Source organism: Anopheles coustani, chromosome 3, assembly GCF_943734705.1.
Source record: "Anopheles coustani chromosome 3, idAnoCousDA_361_x.2, whole genome shotgun sequence".
Classification (NCBI taxonomy): Eukaryota; Metazoa; Arthropoda; class Insecta; order Diptera; family Culicidae; genus Anopheles; species Anopheles coustani.
The window spans coordinates 95,040,536-95,058,727 of NC_071288.1; the positions used below are offsets into that span (position 1 = coordinate 95,040,536).

The window sequence follows — 18,192 nt, forward strand, 5'->3', positions numbered from 1 at the left end:
TTAGGTTTTGGCAAGTCGTTTCCATCTTTGCTCACCCCCAAAAAACAGTCCACCAATCGGAAGTTGGCCCGTGAGACATAAAAATAAAACTGTGCGACGACAAATCGTCTGCGGCGTCCGAAATATCGCTCGTCTAATATTCCTCGAGTTCGAACGCCGAACGAACGGCGATCCGGACAACGGCAAACGGCACCATAAAAATGACAAATCACTGTAATTAAATCTGTATGAATTAAATGAACTGCTTCTAGAGTTGTCTGGAAATGGTTCCGCTTTGCGAATCGAATGATGAAGTGTGTTCACTCCGATAGGTTGATGGGAATCCTTTCGCTCGTCGCTTATAGAGTTCCATTCTGTTCTTTCCGTCTCTCCAACGCCTCGTTCTTCTTAGATTCACAATTCATCTGCCGGAAACGAGTCCACTTTCCATCTCCATAATGCCCGCCTGCGGAAGGAAGGATGATTCAGAAGCGACTCCGAACTGGTGGGTGCTGCATGAAGGACGCTGTAAGTGATGGAGCGATGGGATGCTGGAGTCGCAAACAAACTTCCTTCCTTTTTCTCACCCCTCACAGACATTGCCTCGCAGACGGATGGAAGTCAATTTTTTCGTCCCTGTACGCAGCGCGGGTCGTATCAAGTGCTTGTGAACGTGACGGGATTAGCGCCGTACGGTAGCTGTCCCTATCGCGTGGGTTATAATCGTAAGGGCGCGGAGGAGTTCAGTGGCTGGCCGTTTCGTAATATGACCGCTCCGTCGCGTATCAAGGTACAACAGCAGCGGCGTCGGTATGTCGTCATGATAAAGTGGGAGAAGAGTAAGCTGGACATTCACGTGATGAACTACTGCCTGGCGGTCAGTACCGGGCGACGGCAGCGGACCCTCTGCCAGGCACTGGGCAACTCCATCCATCGGCCAGCGTGTGATAGTATCGCCGTGAACGATTTCCTGCACCGGTTGACTCCGAGGGACGAGCGAAAAGTGGATGCGCAAGTGGGGACGACGATCGTCTGCACCGGCACCAGGACTCGTCAGCTGATTCGCGGCATGAAACCAAACGTTACCTACTTTGTGGACGTGTTTGCAATACACTCGCAGCACAACAACCTCTCGTTCCTGCTCGGCTCGACCCAGGTCCAGCTCAACCGGACGCGTCCCACGCAGCTCGTCGAGGGAAAGGTGGTCGTGGGCAAGCTTTCCACGCTCGGTGGGCTGGCGCTGTTCAACTTTAAGGTCCCCAAGCGCTCGCCAAATAGTTTCTTCAAGCTCCATCTCACCCCTTGCGGCGGTTCGGTGAACGTGGAGATTCTTAAGAAAAAGCACCGTATCATGGAACCGGTGCGGGATGTGTACTACCCGAAGACGATCGTCGTGCGGAATGTGCGACCCGGTGAGCGATATCTGATTCGGGTGTACGAGGCCGACGATACGTCGCGCATGAACCGGGTTCAGATGGCCGTTACCTCACGGGACGACTTCATCGATCTGCCGCGGATGCCATCGAACACCACCATCACCGAGCTCGTGCCGCTCCGGAAGTGCCATTCCAGTACGATCGCATGGTTCGGCTCACCGGAAAAGGATGTTACGTGAGTGACAAGTTACTTTGTTACACTAAAAGTGTTGCCTAAGAACAATTTTCCTCCCTAATTTCCACAGATATTGTGTGTACGTGTTTAAACTCTCCAAAACGCAGTACTACAACAATGTGAAAATTCCAACCTACTGCGAGCTGGAAAACCGGGACGTTTGCAACCATCCACAGTTCCATAACAAACATTGCTTGTGAGTATGACCTTCCAAATAGTTTGACTCTAGAAGTCCATCAAGTTCTGGCCTAGAATAACAACCGTTTACTTCGTTCCAGCAATGGCAACGACTTTAATCCACTCTCGCTGGACATTCCGAACCTACTTCCGGAGCACTACTACTCGGTGTTCGTGACCGCCATACCACCCCGAGGCCGCAGCTTGCCATACAAATCCGTCCGCATCAAGACATCCTCCCATTGCGACAGTAATCTCCTTTCGCCCGCGGGCGCTGCCTCCGGCAAGCTGATTGTAAAGGGGGGCTTTCGCAAGCGGGGTGGTGGCCACAAGCGCCGGAACACAGCGAACGCAAACGCCGCCACCGCCGGGAACAGTCTAACCACGACGGGAGTCACGAAACGGACCAGCAACCGCAAGGGATTGCAGCAACAGCAGCTCCAACAATCACATCGCAATGTTTAACTTCCTCGACGATGTGTGTGTGTAAATATAATTGAACTTGATCGTATCGTAAACCAAAAACCGCCAACTGCAACAAACAGGGGAAAGTGCTTGCTCGAAGGAGCTCTTATTATGCAGCGCAGTTCAAATCCTTTATAAGGATTTTCTAGTTTAGGTTAGCGAGAGAGAGGCAAGAGCGGACGAACGTTGGCAGTTTTGTCTACAAATCGCTTACAGCTGCATTTTGCGAAACATTGTTTGCCGTGATCTCGCTTCATGGTAGCTTAGGCAGGGTCCTCCTTCTTCTCGTCAGAACAGAAAGCTTGCCGGGAAAGACGAATTTAGCATATATCTAATGTTTAAGCCTGTTCAGTGCATCTTACTTATAAGCTTTTAATCCCTAAGATTAACCAGGAGTTATGCTGAGTGGTTATTCCATTTTCATCTCATTTTACCGTAAACTCTACAACGTCAGGACGTCTACAGGAGACCCGCAAAAAATATTTCATTGATGGCCCATAGTTCTAAAGAAAACGACGTGACGAAATCAAATTAACCAATGATAATAAAAATCCAATCACAGTTCTCACCATACCGTAGTACTCGGAATGCATTTTCCTATTTTCGGTTCCTCCTATTTGTTTACTGATAATGCCCGGATGGGATTTGTTTGCGATATGATTTGCATTTTCTATTACATTGCAATCAGTAACCGCTCTCGCTCGTTCCGGGCCTTTGTGTTCCACTTTCACAACAATCGCACATCGACACTTTTCCACTCGGCGGCATCGGTACGGAAAATTGACTGCTGTTTTCACACACTTTATCAACGGACCGGGGGTTCGCTTTGCATCGCAGTTTAACAGAACACCAAGCGTCTCCATATCCGACGATGCAATTTAATCGACGATCATCGAGAGAGAGAAAGAGAGAGATATTGCATGTCAAGTACCTTTAACTACAATGAGCACCAGGTAAGCCGAAGCTGGAACCGATTTCCACCCCCGTCGGGAGGGCGACGACATATTCGATACGATCCATTGACATCGGGAATAATTAATTTCCGCCATCAATTCCCTCCCCCCCCCCCCCCCCCACCACTTCGAGGTGGGTGTTATAGTACATTTCGCTGCACCTACCCTCTCTTGTGCGTCCAGATTTGTTAACCTCTCTCTCGCCCTTTTTGGTGGATCCTTCCTTTTTCTGTTGTAGTATCGTTTGTGTTCGATTACAGTAACAATCCGTTATCACATTTCCCCCGTCGTAACGTGTTGGCCCGCCAAAGGGATGCTTTTTTTTCTTTTGGATAGTCTACGTCTACATGTCATATCACAGTGTTCAGCCTGCGGGTAAATCCTACTACCTCATTTTATTTGGTATTATAATTTATCTTTTCAAATGAAATTTGGTATTTATTGGGGTAATTTGTTTACTTTTACTACTTTTTCAATTTCTTTTATAAACAGATCCTACATTCTCTTTCTTCTATTTGAAGTGGAAAAACTAGTATCCCTAAATGTCCAATCTTAAGTCCATGGTACCTTCGATACGGAAAACCCGTTATCAGTCAGTAGCACCACCGATTAGGGGTTGTTGTAGCGTTAGCATAACCGCGTACGATAAGTCATCCTCCAACCCATCCTCCGAACGGGCACTCGGCGTCGATATACATTTTCCTAGCCCTATAAAACACATCACCGTAAGACACATATATTTTCAGTCCGTGACAGAGTCTCCAAGCCGGTGCTAGTTGTGGCTGGAAGCAAACGGAAGCGTTGAAGAATCTTCTGCTCGCGTTCGGTTGATTTCGCTTTCCAATTCAAATTTTTCCTCCCATCGTCGTACTGCGCCTCGTTCTGCATTTCCCGGCCGGTTCCGGGGACACACACGATTTGTGCAGACACATGTTTTCCGGCTGGCGTCGTGCGAAAAGTGTACGTGTTTTAGGGTGGTGATTTATGCGGTGTCGTGTCGGTGTGTCGTGTAGGACAATTCAAATTTTAATCCAATTTCCACCGACTTGTGGAAGACATTTTCGGGAAGGTTTCGTTGCGCTTTTTTTTCTGCGCTCTTGGCGTGTGGCTGTGCCGTCTTTGCTTCTGCCAGCATGGCCGTGGTGGAGGTGAGCGAAAGGTTGCTCGGCTGGATAACGGCGCTTAACTGGAGTGCGGAGGTGGGAGCCGATCTGCTGACGGGTGGTGTGGCCTCTTCCCGAGAGCACAGCGACGGCAGCGGTCCGGGGGTGCCAATGATAGGCTACTGGGAGAACTCGCTGAGGAACCTCTCGACCGAGCAGCGCACGGTGTTCACGGTGTTTGCGATCATGGTGATGGTGATGGCCATCTTTGGCAACGTCGTCACCATCATCACGAACATACGCCGCGAGCAGCGCCACCTCTTCCGTGTCTGTCTGCTGTCGCTCGCCTTCTCCGACATTGCCTTCGTGACGGTCACCTCGATTGTGTATCTGTCACAGTTCAATACCGAGTTCAACTCACTTTGGGTAAGACTCGCAATCTCTTAGCACCCACGCCACAAGAGTTTTACATACTTCATCCCACAACAGACCCTAGGGGAGCTCATGTGCACGTTTTCCCCGTTCGTGCAAACGATGGCGGTGCTGGTCAACAGCATCACACTGGTAGCGATCGCCCTCGACCGCTATATGGCCGTTGTGCGCCTAATGAAGGGTACCTGGGAGCCGAACGGATGGTTCTGCGTCACCTGTGCCGTGCTGATCTGGGGCCTGGGTGCCGGTATCTCCAGTCCAATGCTCACCCTGTACGAGGTGTTCGACATTGTGGTGCTGACCACGGACTCGCAGCAACCGGGCGCCATCATCAACGGCTACTATATGGCTTCGATTTGCGCCACCGATAAGAGCAAGAACAGCTACTACTTTGCGATTGTGTTCGTGGTCATCTTTCTGCCGCTGCTCGGGGCTTTCTGCTGGCTTAACGGTGTGATTGCGAAGGAAATCTGGATCCGGCGGAACCCGATCGAAGCGGGCAGGAGGAGCAACAAACAGGAGAAGTGTAAGCAGAGCTGCGGATCGGGACGCGAGACGAGTAGCAACGACAAAAAAACCCTCACCACCAACACATTACCTCCTCCGATCGTGGAACGACGCACGCCAGCATCAGTATTTAGTGAGTTGTTGTGCAATTCTAATAGTCCATTAAGATTCCCTCCTTTTTCTTGCCTTGTTTAGTTGACCTTGAGTTGTTTGGTATTCTGAAGTCTCCATATTAACCTGTGAAAATTCAGTACAACCACTCAAGCATTCAACCAACCTCTAAGAATAAAATCCTACCAGAACATTTCAGTACAGAATCTTTTTGGACAAGAGAAAAATTCCCTGGAACGCCTTTAACACTCATCTTTTTCCTTTTCGGAAGCTTCCAAATGCACCTGTCCGCACCACAACACGACGGCCATCGTTGGCGAGGAGCCAACCAAAAGTGACACCTCACTCCCGGAAGCCCAGACGAAACCTCAGGCCGGCAACAACGAAGCGTCCGCGAACCGGAGAAAACGTCAACTACGCATGTTCAAGGCAATCATCGTACTGATGCTGGTGTTTTTCATCTGCCGGTTGCCGATGTGGATTTTCCTGCTGATTAAAATGATCGGCGAGGCGAACACTAGCGCCTACTGGAACCTGCACTACTCGTTCGGTATCCTTGCGATGGTCAATGCGGTGCTCAACCCGCTGATGTACACTTTTCTCAGTGAAACGATCCGCTTTACGTTGTTCGTGAAGGCGTACTGTGTGCGTACCTGGATGGAACCGTGCCGGCGTGGGCTCCACAAGATCCGTCGTGGCCGAGGGACGAAGGAGCGGAACAGTGGTGGTGGTGAAGGTGCGGAGGCACAACGAGATGGCGGTATTTACATGGGCGACTAACATCTACAAATGTATCTAAAATGGAATTGAATTAATTTTCCAATAAATCTTCTCAAGGAAACTTTCCTTCAAGAAACGATAACTTTTCACCTTGTTTCAGGTACTGTTGCATCCAAAATTGCACATACTGAGAACCACATAGGAGTGAGTTACAGGGTTTCATGAGCAGTAAAATGTCGTTCAGCTAGCCTATAACGTTGTTCAAAGAGACTGTACGCGCAAACGACGGCGTGTGATCTCTTTTCGTGGAATTTCTCTCGCGACGCGAGAAGCAGCTCCAGCTGATCGCGCGTTGCTCGCTCTCTCCGTGAAACATAAACGAATGTTGGAGCTGCGTACGGCAGCTTGTGATCCAGAGCTTGGACTGCGAAGGCCTCGATTGGGGGAACCGACGGATCAGTTCATTGTCGGCCGCGCACCGTGTCGGATACGGGGTCGGCTCGTTGTCCCGGTTTTATTTTTCTTTTTAATTTGTTCCTTCGCTACCGTCCTCCTCCTGACCGCTTTCCCTGTGTGCAGCAGTTACCCGCGGTCGGATTCCCTCCTCCCGCCCGTTGGAGCGTCCGCTAGAGATCGCCGTTATCCGTTGGGCGCCGTTGGTGGTGGAACGTCATCGTCGAAGCTGATCGTTGGTACGGGCGTCTCCGTGGCTCGTTTTGTGGCAGGGTGGCCACACGCATCACACTTAAGACACGGGCAGTCACTCACGGCACGATTAAACCGATTGGCACACGCGGACATCGGGAGGGTCGACATCGAGAAACGATCCGCAACACGGTCGATGATCGTTCCGTGCTCCGGATTTATTCGTTTTCGCGTTTAGTTAAAGTAATCGGCAAGGCGGGCAAACAGAGCCGGACGGCCGCAAGTGTGTCGAGTGTGAATGTGCAGGTGGAGGAAGAGGAGAAGACGGATCAGCAGTCGGTGGATGTACGGAAGGGGCGAGGTGAAACCATAATTAAATCGAAAAAGTAAGTGTGTGTGTCCACGCGACGCTGGGAGTGTGTGGAGGGGCAAACCAAAACCAGATTATCAATATTTCGACTGCTCCTGTGGTGGAATGTTTTGCGTGCGTTGAATGATCCAAGAGTGCACCGCTTTCGAGCCTCCTTTGCCACTGGTCGAGCTTCAGATGATGATAAGTGTGGGCTTGTTGGTGGTTGGTGTGGAAATAAAATCGGCCCCAGTGTCAGTGATCCCCGCGCGGTGGTATCGCAATCGGATCGAATGTTCACCGTTCATTCCGGTAAAAACGTCAGCTGGTGCGCGGAGATTGTTTCCGACGTCGAATCCGACGAGAGTTCACTTCACAATCGCTGCGCGTCAAACCCGCCGACACTGGGCAAAGGAAATCGCTTGCGGAAGGCCTCTCAAAAACACACCACGGCACAAAGAAAGGCAACGGAAAAAGGAAAACTCCACTCTTTTGACCTCAAAAATCAAGCGCAATCGAAGCAGCACGTGCTTTAATTTAAGTGCCATTCAAAGAAACTCGGGATGGGTTAGCGAAAAGACCCCCGAGACCAAATCTGAAGTGAGATAAAACAGCATAAAATCTCTCGACATCGAGTGCTACTTCGATTCGCGATTTGTTGGTTAATGACATAGTGACGGTGACCGGAAATCCAGCCCCGGTTTGGCGATTGTATGCAAACAAAGACTTGCAAAACCTTCCTCCCAAGCAAATCCAATCGCTGGTGAAAATACTGATCGTGGCGTTTGTAGCTTCTGTGTGTGTGTGTGTGTGGTATGTCCGCCGGAAGGCACTACAGGATGGGTGTCCCGCGGTGGTCCCCTCCCAACACTTGCGGTCATCAGTATGCGCCACCTTCGTAGGCGCCCATGAAGAGCGTGAAAATTGTGAAAGAGAAAGAGTCTCTTATAGCCGGGGTAGTGGTTATTGTATCGTGTGTATGCCCAATCTCGATCCCGACGTGCCTCAATGGTGGCCTCAATGGGTCCGGCAGGCCCGGCCAGGTGGTGAAGGGGTGCCCGTGGTGGCGATGGAGGGCCAGCTTTCGTTGTTTACTTTCACTTTAGCGAAGAAACGGACCGAACGGCAAACCGCAAACTCGCTCGAAAAGTCGATGTGCTGCGAAAACATATTTTGTGGCCATCGGCCATTGGAAGAGTGTTGATTTGATGTGTCAAAGACGAATGGGGAAAAAGGGGAGTAGGTGCGCTGGTCCATTCCGTTCCAGTCAGTAATATATATATTTAAACCCTGCGCAGTGTAGAAGAACCTTTGTAACCCATTTGGTGGCCAAGTGTTGGGCTCGATCCAGCCATTGCCCTCCAAGTAGTATGGCCCGACCATGGCACGTGGAAAAATCCACTGTATAAAGGCGACCCGGCAAAATGCGATTGTTCCGGCGATGGGAAACGACAGCAGAGTGCATTCGTGTGGTGATGTAACGGATTGGAAAACGGGAACGGTTCTAAACACTCCCTCTCTCACTTGACGCCGGGAAAACGCGGGGAGGATCATCACGATTTCTAATTACGGGAAGTTTTATTTCGAGCAACATGCATAAAATCATCCATCTCTGTCGGAGGGGGGGAACGCTGACATAATGATACGAAATGGAAAACTCCAAACGGTACTAGGGCACCCCTATATGTGTGTCGAGCGAACAGGTGGAACAAAGTCGGTCTGGTGGATCGTTACATAAAAGCGACAGAAAACGCCGCTTTATTTGGCAAATGGCGAACCCCCTCCCCATACACCGTGTGTTGTCTGTTACGGTGACTCTATTAGTCGAAAATAGCATGCGAATGTTGCAAAACTAGGAGAAGTTGGGCTAATTTATCTTTTTTGTATTTTCTTCATCAACAAACGTTTGATCTTTTTTTCTCCACAAAGACCCAAATGGCCCCGCGCAACGGTCGGAATAGAGCAAATGTATAATTTTTGGCCTCTTTAATTCCTCTGCTAGCCGTCAAGGCCAATTATCATATTTTTTTTGGGGTCTACCCAATAAACTTCCGTATGTCTCGCATGAATGGCATTGAACCGAAACCTAGCATGATTCAGTTATTTTACAAAAAAGTTATTGGTTGTGGCCAGAATTCTGTTTTTAATCTTTTTTTAAAAGGTTGCCGACTGAACTACGGCATTTGAAAATATTAAAGCTTGTGTATTACTTTAAATCATTCATTATTAAACACAGTGATTCAGCGGCGCTTACAGGTTATTTTTCCTGTTTTTAACTAATGCAAAACTTGTTCAAGTATTTCCTAGAAGACTGAGTGCGACACAATTCTCGGAGTCCCGCGCTATTATAAACCGGTATGCTTTCCTGTTTGAACTTCAGTTTTCCAATCGTTCTTTCGAAAGAACCGTGAACAATGCTTCATAGAACTATTAAACACAGTGTTGTTCAGTAAACTACTGCTTTGAATTATTAAGTTGACCTTCCAAATATTTTGCAGATAGTCCGTTGAATCATCATTTCATATCAATTCAACGTTATAAAAACTTTTATAGTCATTTAAAGGTTTTTGAGTTTATAAGATACGTTATTCAATTGTGAACCTTTTTGGATTTTGTTTTATTACGGCGTTGTCTTTAAATCAACAAGAGCATGTTCACAGGAAACTGATCCAGTTGTAAACTGACAAAGATCAATTAAAACAATAACGTAAAAGTAAGCAATAAAAAAAAAAGTAAACAACATTGAACCGAGTATAAAGCGACAAGGCCTGCAGCACGATAGCAACCGGAAGGAAACAATTGGCGATAAGATCAGCCACATGAAAACAAGGCAGACACACGCTGCTGCTGGTTGGTAGAGATGTCGGAGAAATTATAGTTCAATTCCACGAACTCCGTCGTCTTCCAAGCGGCGGAGTTGTTTACAGCCCAACGTTTAGTGGCGCTTCTTATCTCGCGGGTAAATGCGCAAAAACATAAACGCACCCGAGGTCGCACCCGAGGGGGAGGGGTCATGGTCAGGGAACTATCATCGCACACCATCAACCCTCATCCACCGATTTAAAATGCTACCCCCTTTTGACAAGCTGGTGAAAGATGTTGGAGAAATTGTGAACATTTGACTCATCGTTCGCCAGACTATGACATAAATAATTCAATTTCTTTTTTATCTCCCTCCTCCAGCCACAAAAACTCTTGACGGTTGGCTCTTAGTTAATTGTAGCTTGTTTTCTGGGTTGCCACTCATCGCTTCCGTATCCGGAAAACCATCCCCACCAGCTTTCGGTTCGGGCAATTGGGTCTTGGAAGACGAAGGCAGCGCCGTGTAGGAGGTGGTGTGGCCCGATTGTTCACGGTTTGAATCCGGGCCGAATTATACTCACCCAAAACGAGGCGGCTTTCATCTTCGCGGCGTGTCTCAGCTTCCTTCCTTTCTTCTTTCGTTGCGTTGGAGTAGTCGGCAAATGATACCTACGGTGAGAGAGAGAGAGAGACCCGTGCTATAACCCGTGGTACACTTTATTAGTCTCTACACTTGGTTGCCTCTACGAACCTGGTGGTGTGCTGACCCATTCGTCACGATCTTTTCCCCTTCCCCCACCCTGGACGGTGAAACCGCCGCAGTGTTAGGTAAGGTCAATGTCAAACCGAGGAACCACCATCTCACAGACGAACCGCCCATAATAGACCGTAGGGAAAGACGAGGGAAACCATCGGAACCGAAGAATGCCATCGCTGCGGAAAGAAGAAAACAAGATTTAGGTCATGATTAGACAGAAACTTTCCCTTTTAATCGGATGAATGGTTCGTACGCTGGAGCAGAGGCACGGTTTTGTCTGACGCGGCACGTTCTTTCCGGGTACCGGTTCTGACCGTCAACTCTGGAGGTCAAGGAACGCGACGGCGAAGAAATGTCAACATTGATTTCTCCTCCCACGAAGGAAGGTCGTCGACCAGCCTACTCCCTCCCTCTCGATCGGAGGAGTAACCTGAATCCTGTCCGAGGGGATAAATATTCCAATTTCGTTAACGACTTTCACGAAACCATCGGCAAAAATTCCGACCGGAATCGGAAAGGCGTTCGAAAGGAAAAGTAGTCGCGTGCCCGGGGACGACATACAGAATCTTTCGCGTTACCTAAGCCACACACTCCGCGGGGTTCCCAAACCCAAGCCAGTGAAAGTAGAGCCGGCACAACTTAGCACCCGATCGGATCGGATGAAAGGTTGCGTCAATCCCTGTCGCCTCCCGAGCACATCCACAAGGTCGTTAATTTTCGACACGTTCATAAATATATGTATGTATGTGGATCAATACAATGCTTTGGTTTGCGAGCGTCCCGGATGCGACTTAGGAAGGGGCAACGAAAGGAACCGATTTCCGCTAGACGATGCTGATGGCAAATGGCATTATGACGCGGGGTGGCGCGCATTATTCACAGCTTTATTCCGCTTTCCTCCTTTCACAACACCGGCGGGCTTTCTAGTTCCACACACCTTCCACCTTCTGTCGATTAATAGTACTTGATCGTTTGCAGACAACAACAACAACCGAGTGCCTTGAGGAAGATGATGAGCTCACCTTGCATCCAAGGATACGTCACGTCGCTGAAGACGAATGGAATTATCTGGATATGGTAGCTTCAAGTCACGAGAAATAATGTTTCCCCACCCTAAGAGAGGCAATTTTCCACTGGACTAAGAACAATTGGATACAAAAACGGGGGGGTTTTGCATTTGATTGCCTTCCAGATGATGGCTGACTGTTTTTAACAGGAGCAAAAGCGCCAGAGCCGGTCGTTAAAGAATTGCCACTGTTAGTGTAATAGTTGTTGGCAGGCCTTCCGAAGACGCCCGCCGCGTGGTTTGTGTTTGACAACGCACACGCCGTACGTAAGACCACTTTCTGCCAACCTTGCCAGCGCACCAGCACTATGCAGAAGGGTGGTTCCATTGTGTTCGAATCCAAAAGAAACATAATTTTACAAAAGCCCCACACCACACAGGGTGTAACCTCGGGAATGCATCTTGTGTCGCTTGTAATCATCACCCGGTGAGGAGGGTGTAGGGTGTAGGGAGGACGTTGCAGTAACCGAGTTAACCCTCTTTTCCCGCTCGCATCGAAACGAACTCATCAACCGATATGATAATGAGACTTGTGCAATCTTCGAATTCACGTGTACCTCGTAGCGATTTACGCGAACGGACATTACAAGGGTGAGCATATTGGGTGTGGGGGGTGGGTGGGGTTTTGTGGCGAGGCCTCGTAACGATGCGTGACAGAAATTGTTATTATTGTTTAACGTTTGCATTTAAGGTTGATTAAAATAATTCATGCGCCCGAAGCGGAGGAAAGTTGGAGGTGCAAAATGAAGAGAAGTGAAGTTATTTTAACGATAAAACGATCCGCATACGATCGACCCCCCACGGGAAGTGAGGGGTTCGTGTATCACACTTGGTTAGTCGGGAAGTTTTCAGATACCATGTCCAGCGCTCCACAACCGGGTCAATCAAATGCCCGTTGTTGATATATGATGATGGGTTTACGAGTATGTTTTTTTGAAGGAAAGATGAGATACAAATTTCACCAACCCAAACCGACGACATAGCTCACACGATGGACATACTCACCACCCTTGGGCGAGAGAGAAAGACGATGGGGGGAGAAGAAAAGTAAAACCGCTCTTACCGCATCAATTATTCATACATTTCTCTTTTTGCATGCGCGTTAAACCGGGACGTAGAGCGTTCGAAAAATGTTTACGAGAAAGTACGCGCCACCCAACGAACCGTACACAACACAACCCGCCAAGTCAAACTTGAGCCGCGCGCGCGGGACTTACGGTTAGTTGTCTTTTATGAATAACATCGGAGTTTGGCGGAGTTTGGCGGACGTTCGTGGTGTCGCGGCCGGAACGCCAATGAAGGAGAAGAACCCCAACCAAACCAAACAGACGATTGATTTCTGCATTCTTCCCAGTTCCCGTTCGCGCAGTTAATCGTATGCTTAAGATGCAAAACCTTGAACCGAGGAGGGGAAGAGCCTCCGAGTGTGACCTACTTTGGCAGCAATCGAAACTGATCGACGGCACCGAAGATTCGCAACCTCCTTCTCCTCCTCCGTGCGTCGATCTTGGAAACTGGTTTCTTTCATCACACGCGATCGAGCTACGGTAAAAGAAAAAATAAAATACGTTAAGAAAACTCCGACCGGTTTTCATCCCAAAATATGTTCATATTCAACTGCCGATGCAACGCCTCGGGAAACGGGTGAATCGGGTGGCTGTTTCCACCTTTGGACATAATGAAGCGCGTACTTTTCTTTGTCCCACGCGCCCACTGTCCACTGCACAGATCGTATCTTGTTCGCACGCTTTTCGCGCACACAAGCGCTCTCCTCCGCCGGCAAGCAATCAGGGCGTGAATGTATCTCCACGAGCCACGAGCTTAGCTTTGCGATTCAGGTCTCGGATAAAGCCTCTTTGTTGTGCTACCACCAGCTACCGGGTAGTAGCGAACACAGCATTGTCAACCTGAGAAAGACTTCCAGCACCACCCCCCGTTGAGTCACATAACAAGTAATGTACCAGAACTAAGCTCTCGAGCGAAGGAATGCATTAGTGTTTGCCAGATAAAGACGATCCTGACAGGACTATCTTGACGACATGGGACATTTAGCTACCTTTACCTGGTAACAATCTTCCGGATGCGACATGCATTCACCTTGGCAACTGGTTGGTTACACACTCGCAACTAAAAACCATTGCAATCGGCTAACTCTGCCATTATGCAAGGAGGAAACTCTCCTAAACGAGGTTAAGATCGTGGACGCTCAAAAACCTGTTGTGTCACCGGTTGGCCGGATACAGATCTAAATTCTTCCTAAGAATGGAGATCACTGAAGTAGGTTACAGCCGATCGCCTGAAGGGGGGAAAAGTGCGCCCACTTGGCGAATAGAATTGATGCCAACGCACGTGCCGAGGCATCTACCGGTTTGAGAAAACCGTTGTAAACAGGAAACGATCAGCTATCGAACACACTCTAGCCCCAGGGGGGAAGGTGTCTTTGCCTGGAACCACCATGTCCATCAAGTGACATGAATATTGAATAACAAATTGAATGCATTTCCTCCCTCTAAGGAGTTATGTCCAATGTGGCAACAAATTGACTGCAGATGATGGTGTTTAACCTTGAATTCAATTCAGGAAGCTGAGCTGTCTTTCAGATTTACGAGCAGATAAATATAACTTCATCACAACCTGATCTGATAACACACTGTGGACGCTGTAGATGGCTGCACAGTTGCCAAGCGTAAACCCTAACAAATATATGCACTCGTATTTGCTATCACTATAGTTCAAGAATTTATTGCGCTTTCCAAGTTGCTGGCTGGTATGCAACACAAAATATTTGCAAAACCTTATACCACCGGTTTAAGATTACGGAAAAATCTTACGCCCCAAGTCGGCAAATAGGCATACTGGATTATTTTACTGATAACGGAGGTGCAATATCAAACTCATTGGCTCAAAATACACCTGGTAAGCAAGCCTTCCAAAAGGTACCAGTCCCTTTCCGCAATCCGATATCCATAGTTCACTTTCTGTACGAGTTTTCTGCAATCGAGCGTAAGTTTTCATCAAGAAATATGTGTCTGCGTACGGCGATGTCGTCAACGACCAAGTGTAGTGATTTACCACCCCGTCGACCTCGGGCACAAACGGTCAGCGGCCGTCAATTACTATGTAGAAACGGAAAGTGAAACTGATACCGACCATAGCTCATGAACCAACCATGCTGTTTCATTTTTTCCTCCCAGATTTACTACTACCCTCTGCCGTCGGTGGGTTCCGTTGACCAGGCGCGGATTAAGTCACCCGAAAAGATGAGTCAATACTACTTTCCAATTGTGTTCATCGTTCTGCTGGAGATACTTCGAATAGCGCAATGTAAGAATGGAGAGCGTGACGAACCCATTAGGAACTAAAAGGTTGTTGACGGTTTTTGTTTTGTTTGGCTTGTGTGTGTTTCCTCTACCTGCAGCTCATCCCTTCCTGTTCAACTCCGTCGGTGGCGAGCAGCGGCGACCGCAGGTGGAATGGAAGGTGCCGGAGGATAACTGGACGGCGGAAGCGGCACCGCGAAGCATTTATCCGTGGCTACAAAATCAGTACAACAAGCATCAGCTTCCTCCGTCGGGCGGGTTTCAGCTGGTCGAGGGCGACGAGGACGAGCAGGCGTTGAGGCGTATGCAGGAGGCAAGGGACAATGCGACGGCCAGGACGTTGTTCTACTACAACAAGGAAGAGTCCCATCTGCCGCCGCTGCTGACGAAGACGATCAAGTACTTCAACCTGCAGCAGGTCGCGTTCGAGCTGGAGACGAGCGTGATGTCGCAGGTGTCCTGTACGGCTTGCAAAGCCGGCGCCGGTTTGCTGCAGCACTACATTCGTACGGGCAAGAGCAAGGAGGAGATCATCAACATGATCTACCAGTACTGCGTGAACCTGAAGATTCAACACGCACGAGTCTGCGAGGGCGTTAGTCAACTGTTTGGCGTCGAGGTTATTTACGTGCTCAAACGGATCACCATTGGGCCGGATGAGATCTGTGGCTTCATCATCGGGGATGCCTGTGGCGATATCTACAATCCGTACCACGAATGGGAGGTCGAGTTTCCACCCGTCCCGAAACCGGATCCTCGCGAGCTGGCCCTACCTAAGGAGGGGGCTCCAGTGTTTAAGGTGCTTCACCTTTCCGACACACACTTCGATCCGTACTACGCCGAGGGCTCGAATGCGGACTGCAACGAGCCGCTGTGCTGCCGGCTGACAAACGGTCGCCCGACAACGCCAAACGGGGCGGCCGGGAAGTGGGGCGACTACCGGAAGTGTGACACACCCCAGCGGACGGTGGATCACATGCTGAACCACATCGCCGATGCGCACTCCGACATCGATTTCATCATCTGGACCGGTGACCTGCCGCCGCACGATGTCTGGAATCAGACGAAGGAGGAAAATTTGAAGGTACTCAAGGAGACGGTCAAGCAGATGTCGGAGAAGTTCCCCGGTATTCCCATCTTCCCGGCGCTGGGCAACCACGAGAGTGCTCCGGTTAACAGTTTCCCACCGCCGTACGTCCAGCAGGTGGACAGTTCCATCTCCTGGCTGTACGACGAGCTCGACGTACAGTGGAGACGTTGGTTGCCGGCGAGCGTTTCCCATACGGTACGACGCGGTGCGTTCTATTCCGTCCTCGTGCGGCCCGGCTATCGCATCATCTCGCTCAACATGAACTACTGCAACAATAAGAACTGGTGGCTTCTGCTCAACTCCACCGATCCGGCCACCGAGCTGCAGTGGTTCATCTACGAGCTGCAAAGTGCGGAGTTTGCGGGCGAGAAGGTGCACGTGATTGGCCACATTCCTCCCGGCCATTCGGACTGTCTCAAGGTGTGGAGTCGCAATTATTACAAAATTGTGTCCCGCTTCGAGAGCACTATCACGGCTCAGTTCTTTGGCCATACGCACTTTGATGAGTTTGAGGTGTTCTACGATCCGCACGATCTTAGCCGAGCCACCAGCATAGCGTACATTGGGCCATCGGTTACGCCCTACAATGACCTCAATCCAGGCTACCGAATATACTACATCGATGGTGATCACGATGAAACTACGCGGGTAAGTTGAACCTGAACCTCAGCTCAAAAAGGCGATAAAACTCAAGAGAGCTGACTAACATATCATTCCAGTTGGTTGTTGATCACGAGTCATGGATCATGAACCTCAAGGAGGCCAACCTGTACGACTACCCGATCTGGTACAAGCTCTACTCGACCCGGGCAGCCTACGGTATGAAGGGACTTCGACCGGCGGACTGGGATCAGTGGATCAACAACATGACGGACAGCAAAGAACTGTTCGATCTTTACTACAAGTGAGTGTTACAAGGGGGAAAGTGACACGGTCCTCTTACGAATGGCTTTGCTCCTTGCAGGCATTACTGGAAGAACTCGCCCGTCAAACCGGAGTGTGACTACAAATGCCGTAAGCGTATCCTGTGCGATGCCAAGAGCGGTCGATCGCACGATCGAAAGTACTTCTGCGAAGACGTCGAGGCCAAGATCGACGAGAGTAACAAAGGCTGGAAAGATTGGCTCTTTAGTTCGATCAGCTCTTCGTATGTACTCTACAAGAAAATCTTCTAAAAACCGCTTCTTCCATCGCTTCCCTCCTACCCCCCCAATCGCTGTACATTTGACACTGCCTGGTTCCTTCTTTCGCCATTCATCCTTTCTAACCGTGATTGACAGCATAAGCATCTTGGTGATGGTTACTACCCTCTCTAGTACCGTAAGCATTACCTTTGGTGTTTCCCGTTGCTTCTCCTACGCTAATACTCCCCCCTACTCCTCGTGTGCCAAAAAGCCTCCACTTTCATCACGCCGTGCGCGATGATTAATTCCTTCTCCGCCTGTGCCCTTCATCTTCTTTGGTGATGGTTTTTCCGCTGTTTTGTTATCTTTCGCTTTCCCCCCGTTATTGTTTGCAGCCGCGGGTCCAAAAGCGACCAAGACGCAGCACTACTGATGGCACAACACGAACACGAGGTGGCGGAAGCGCACGAGCGCAACAAGAAACTACCCAGCGTACAGCGCGCTGGCGGTTGAATATTTTCATTTTCTTCGTTATTTTTGCTACCGAAACTAATATCATTCTTGTGCATTACACGCTGTTAGTTATTAAGGTTACATTCGGCCCAATCCCGCGCCCCGCGGTCTGGAGCATATAATTCTATGCTAAACTTATTGTGAATGTGAATAAGAAAACCAATTCTAACCCAAGCCAACACTACACACTCTATGTAAAATGGATACAACACAGTAATAAAAAAAAGCAATGTGGCTGCTTTCCAAGGTATGGGATGTCGGTTTCAAGACGTTTTGGTGTCAGTGTTGTGAAATAATTTCCGATTTCCACCTTCATCTCCCTCCAAATGAGTGAGGATTCGGGCCCGTTTTTACTACACGTCCTATTGTCCCTAAACAGCATTTCCTACGCCATCCACGGGATAACGAAAATTTTCTGGCGAAAACGATGACGGCACTGCTGAGCACTCCCCCCAGTGGACATTCCAG

The 18,192-nt window shown here is 49.2% G+C and overlaps 3 protein-coding genes across 3 annotated transcripts; all 3 read left to right on the top strand.

Annotated features, from left to right (window-relative positions):
- The first annotated feature begins 437 nt into the window (after positions 1-437).
- LOC131269951 (protein NDNF) lies at positions 438-2,232 on the top strand. Its single transcript, XM_058272385.1, has 4 exons — positions 438-507; positions 576-1,590; positions 1,661-1,786; positions 1,869-2,232. The coding sequence occupies exons 1-4, from the start codon at positions 438-440 to the stop codon at positions 2,230-2,232; spliced, it is 1,575 nt and encodes a 524-aa protein (XP_058128368.1).
- Positions 2,233-4,318: 2,086 nt separating this feature from the next.
- LOC131269966 (neuropeptide receptor npr-1) lies at positions 4,319-7,093 on the top strand. The gene is made up of 4 exons (XM_058272387.1): positions 4,319-4,714; positions 4,778-5,360; positions 5,610-6,098; positions 6,942-7,093. Exons 1-4 carry the CDS (start codon positions 4,319-4,321, stop codon positions 7,091-7,093), a joined length of 1,620 nt encoding a protein of 539 aa, XP_058128370.1.
- On the top strand, positions 6,578-17,972 carry LOC131260404 (sphingomyelin phosphodiesterase). The gene is made up of 6 exons (XM_058262114.1): positions 6,578-7,089; positions 14,872-15,001; positions 15,096-16,735; positions 16,807-16,991; positions 17,052-17,234; positions 17,607-17,972. The coding sequence occupies exons 2-6, from the start codon at positions 14,938-14,940 to the stop codon at positions 17,722-17,724; spliced, it is 2,190 nt and encodes a 729-aa protein (XP_058118097.1). The 5' UTR covers positions 6,578-7,089; positions 14,872-14,937; the 3' UTR covers positions 17,725-17,972.
- Positions 17,973-18,192: the final 220 nt, after the last annotated feature.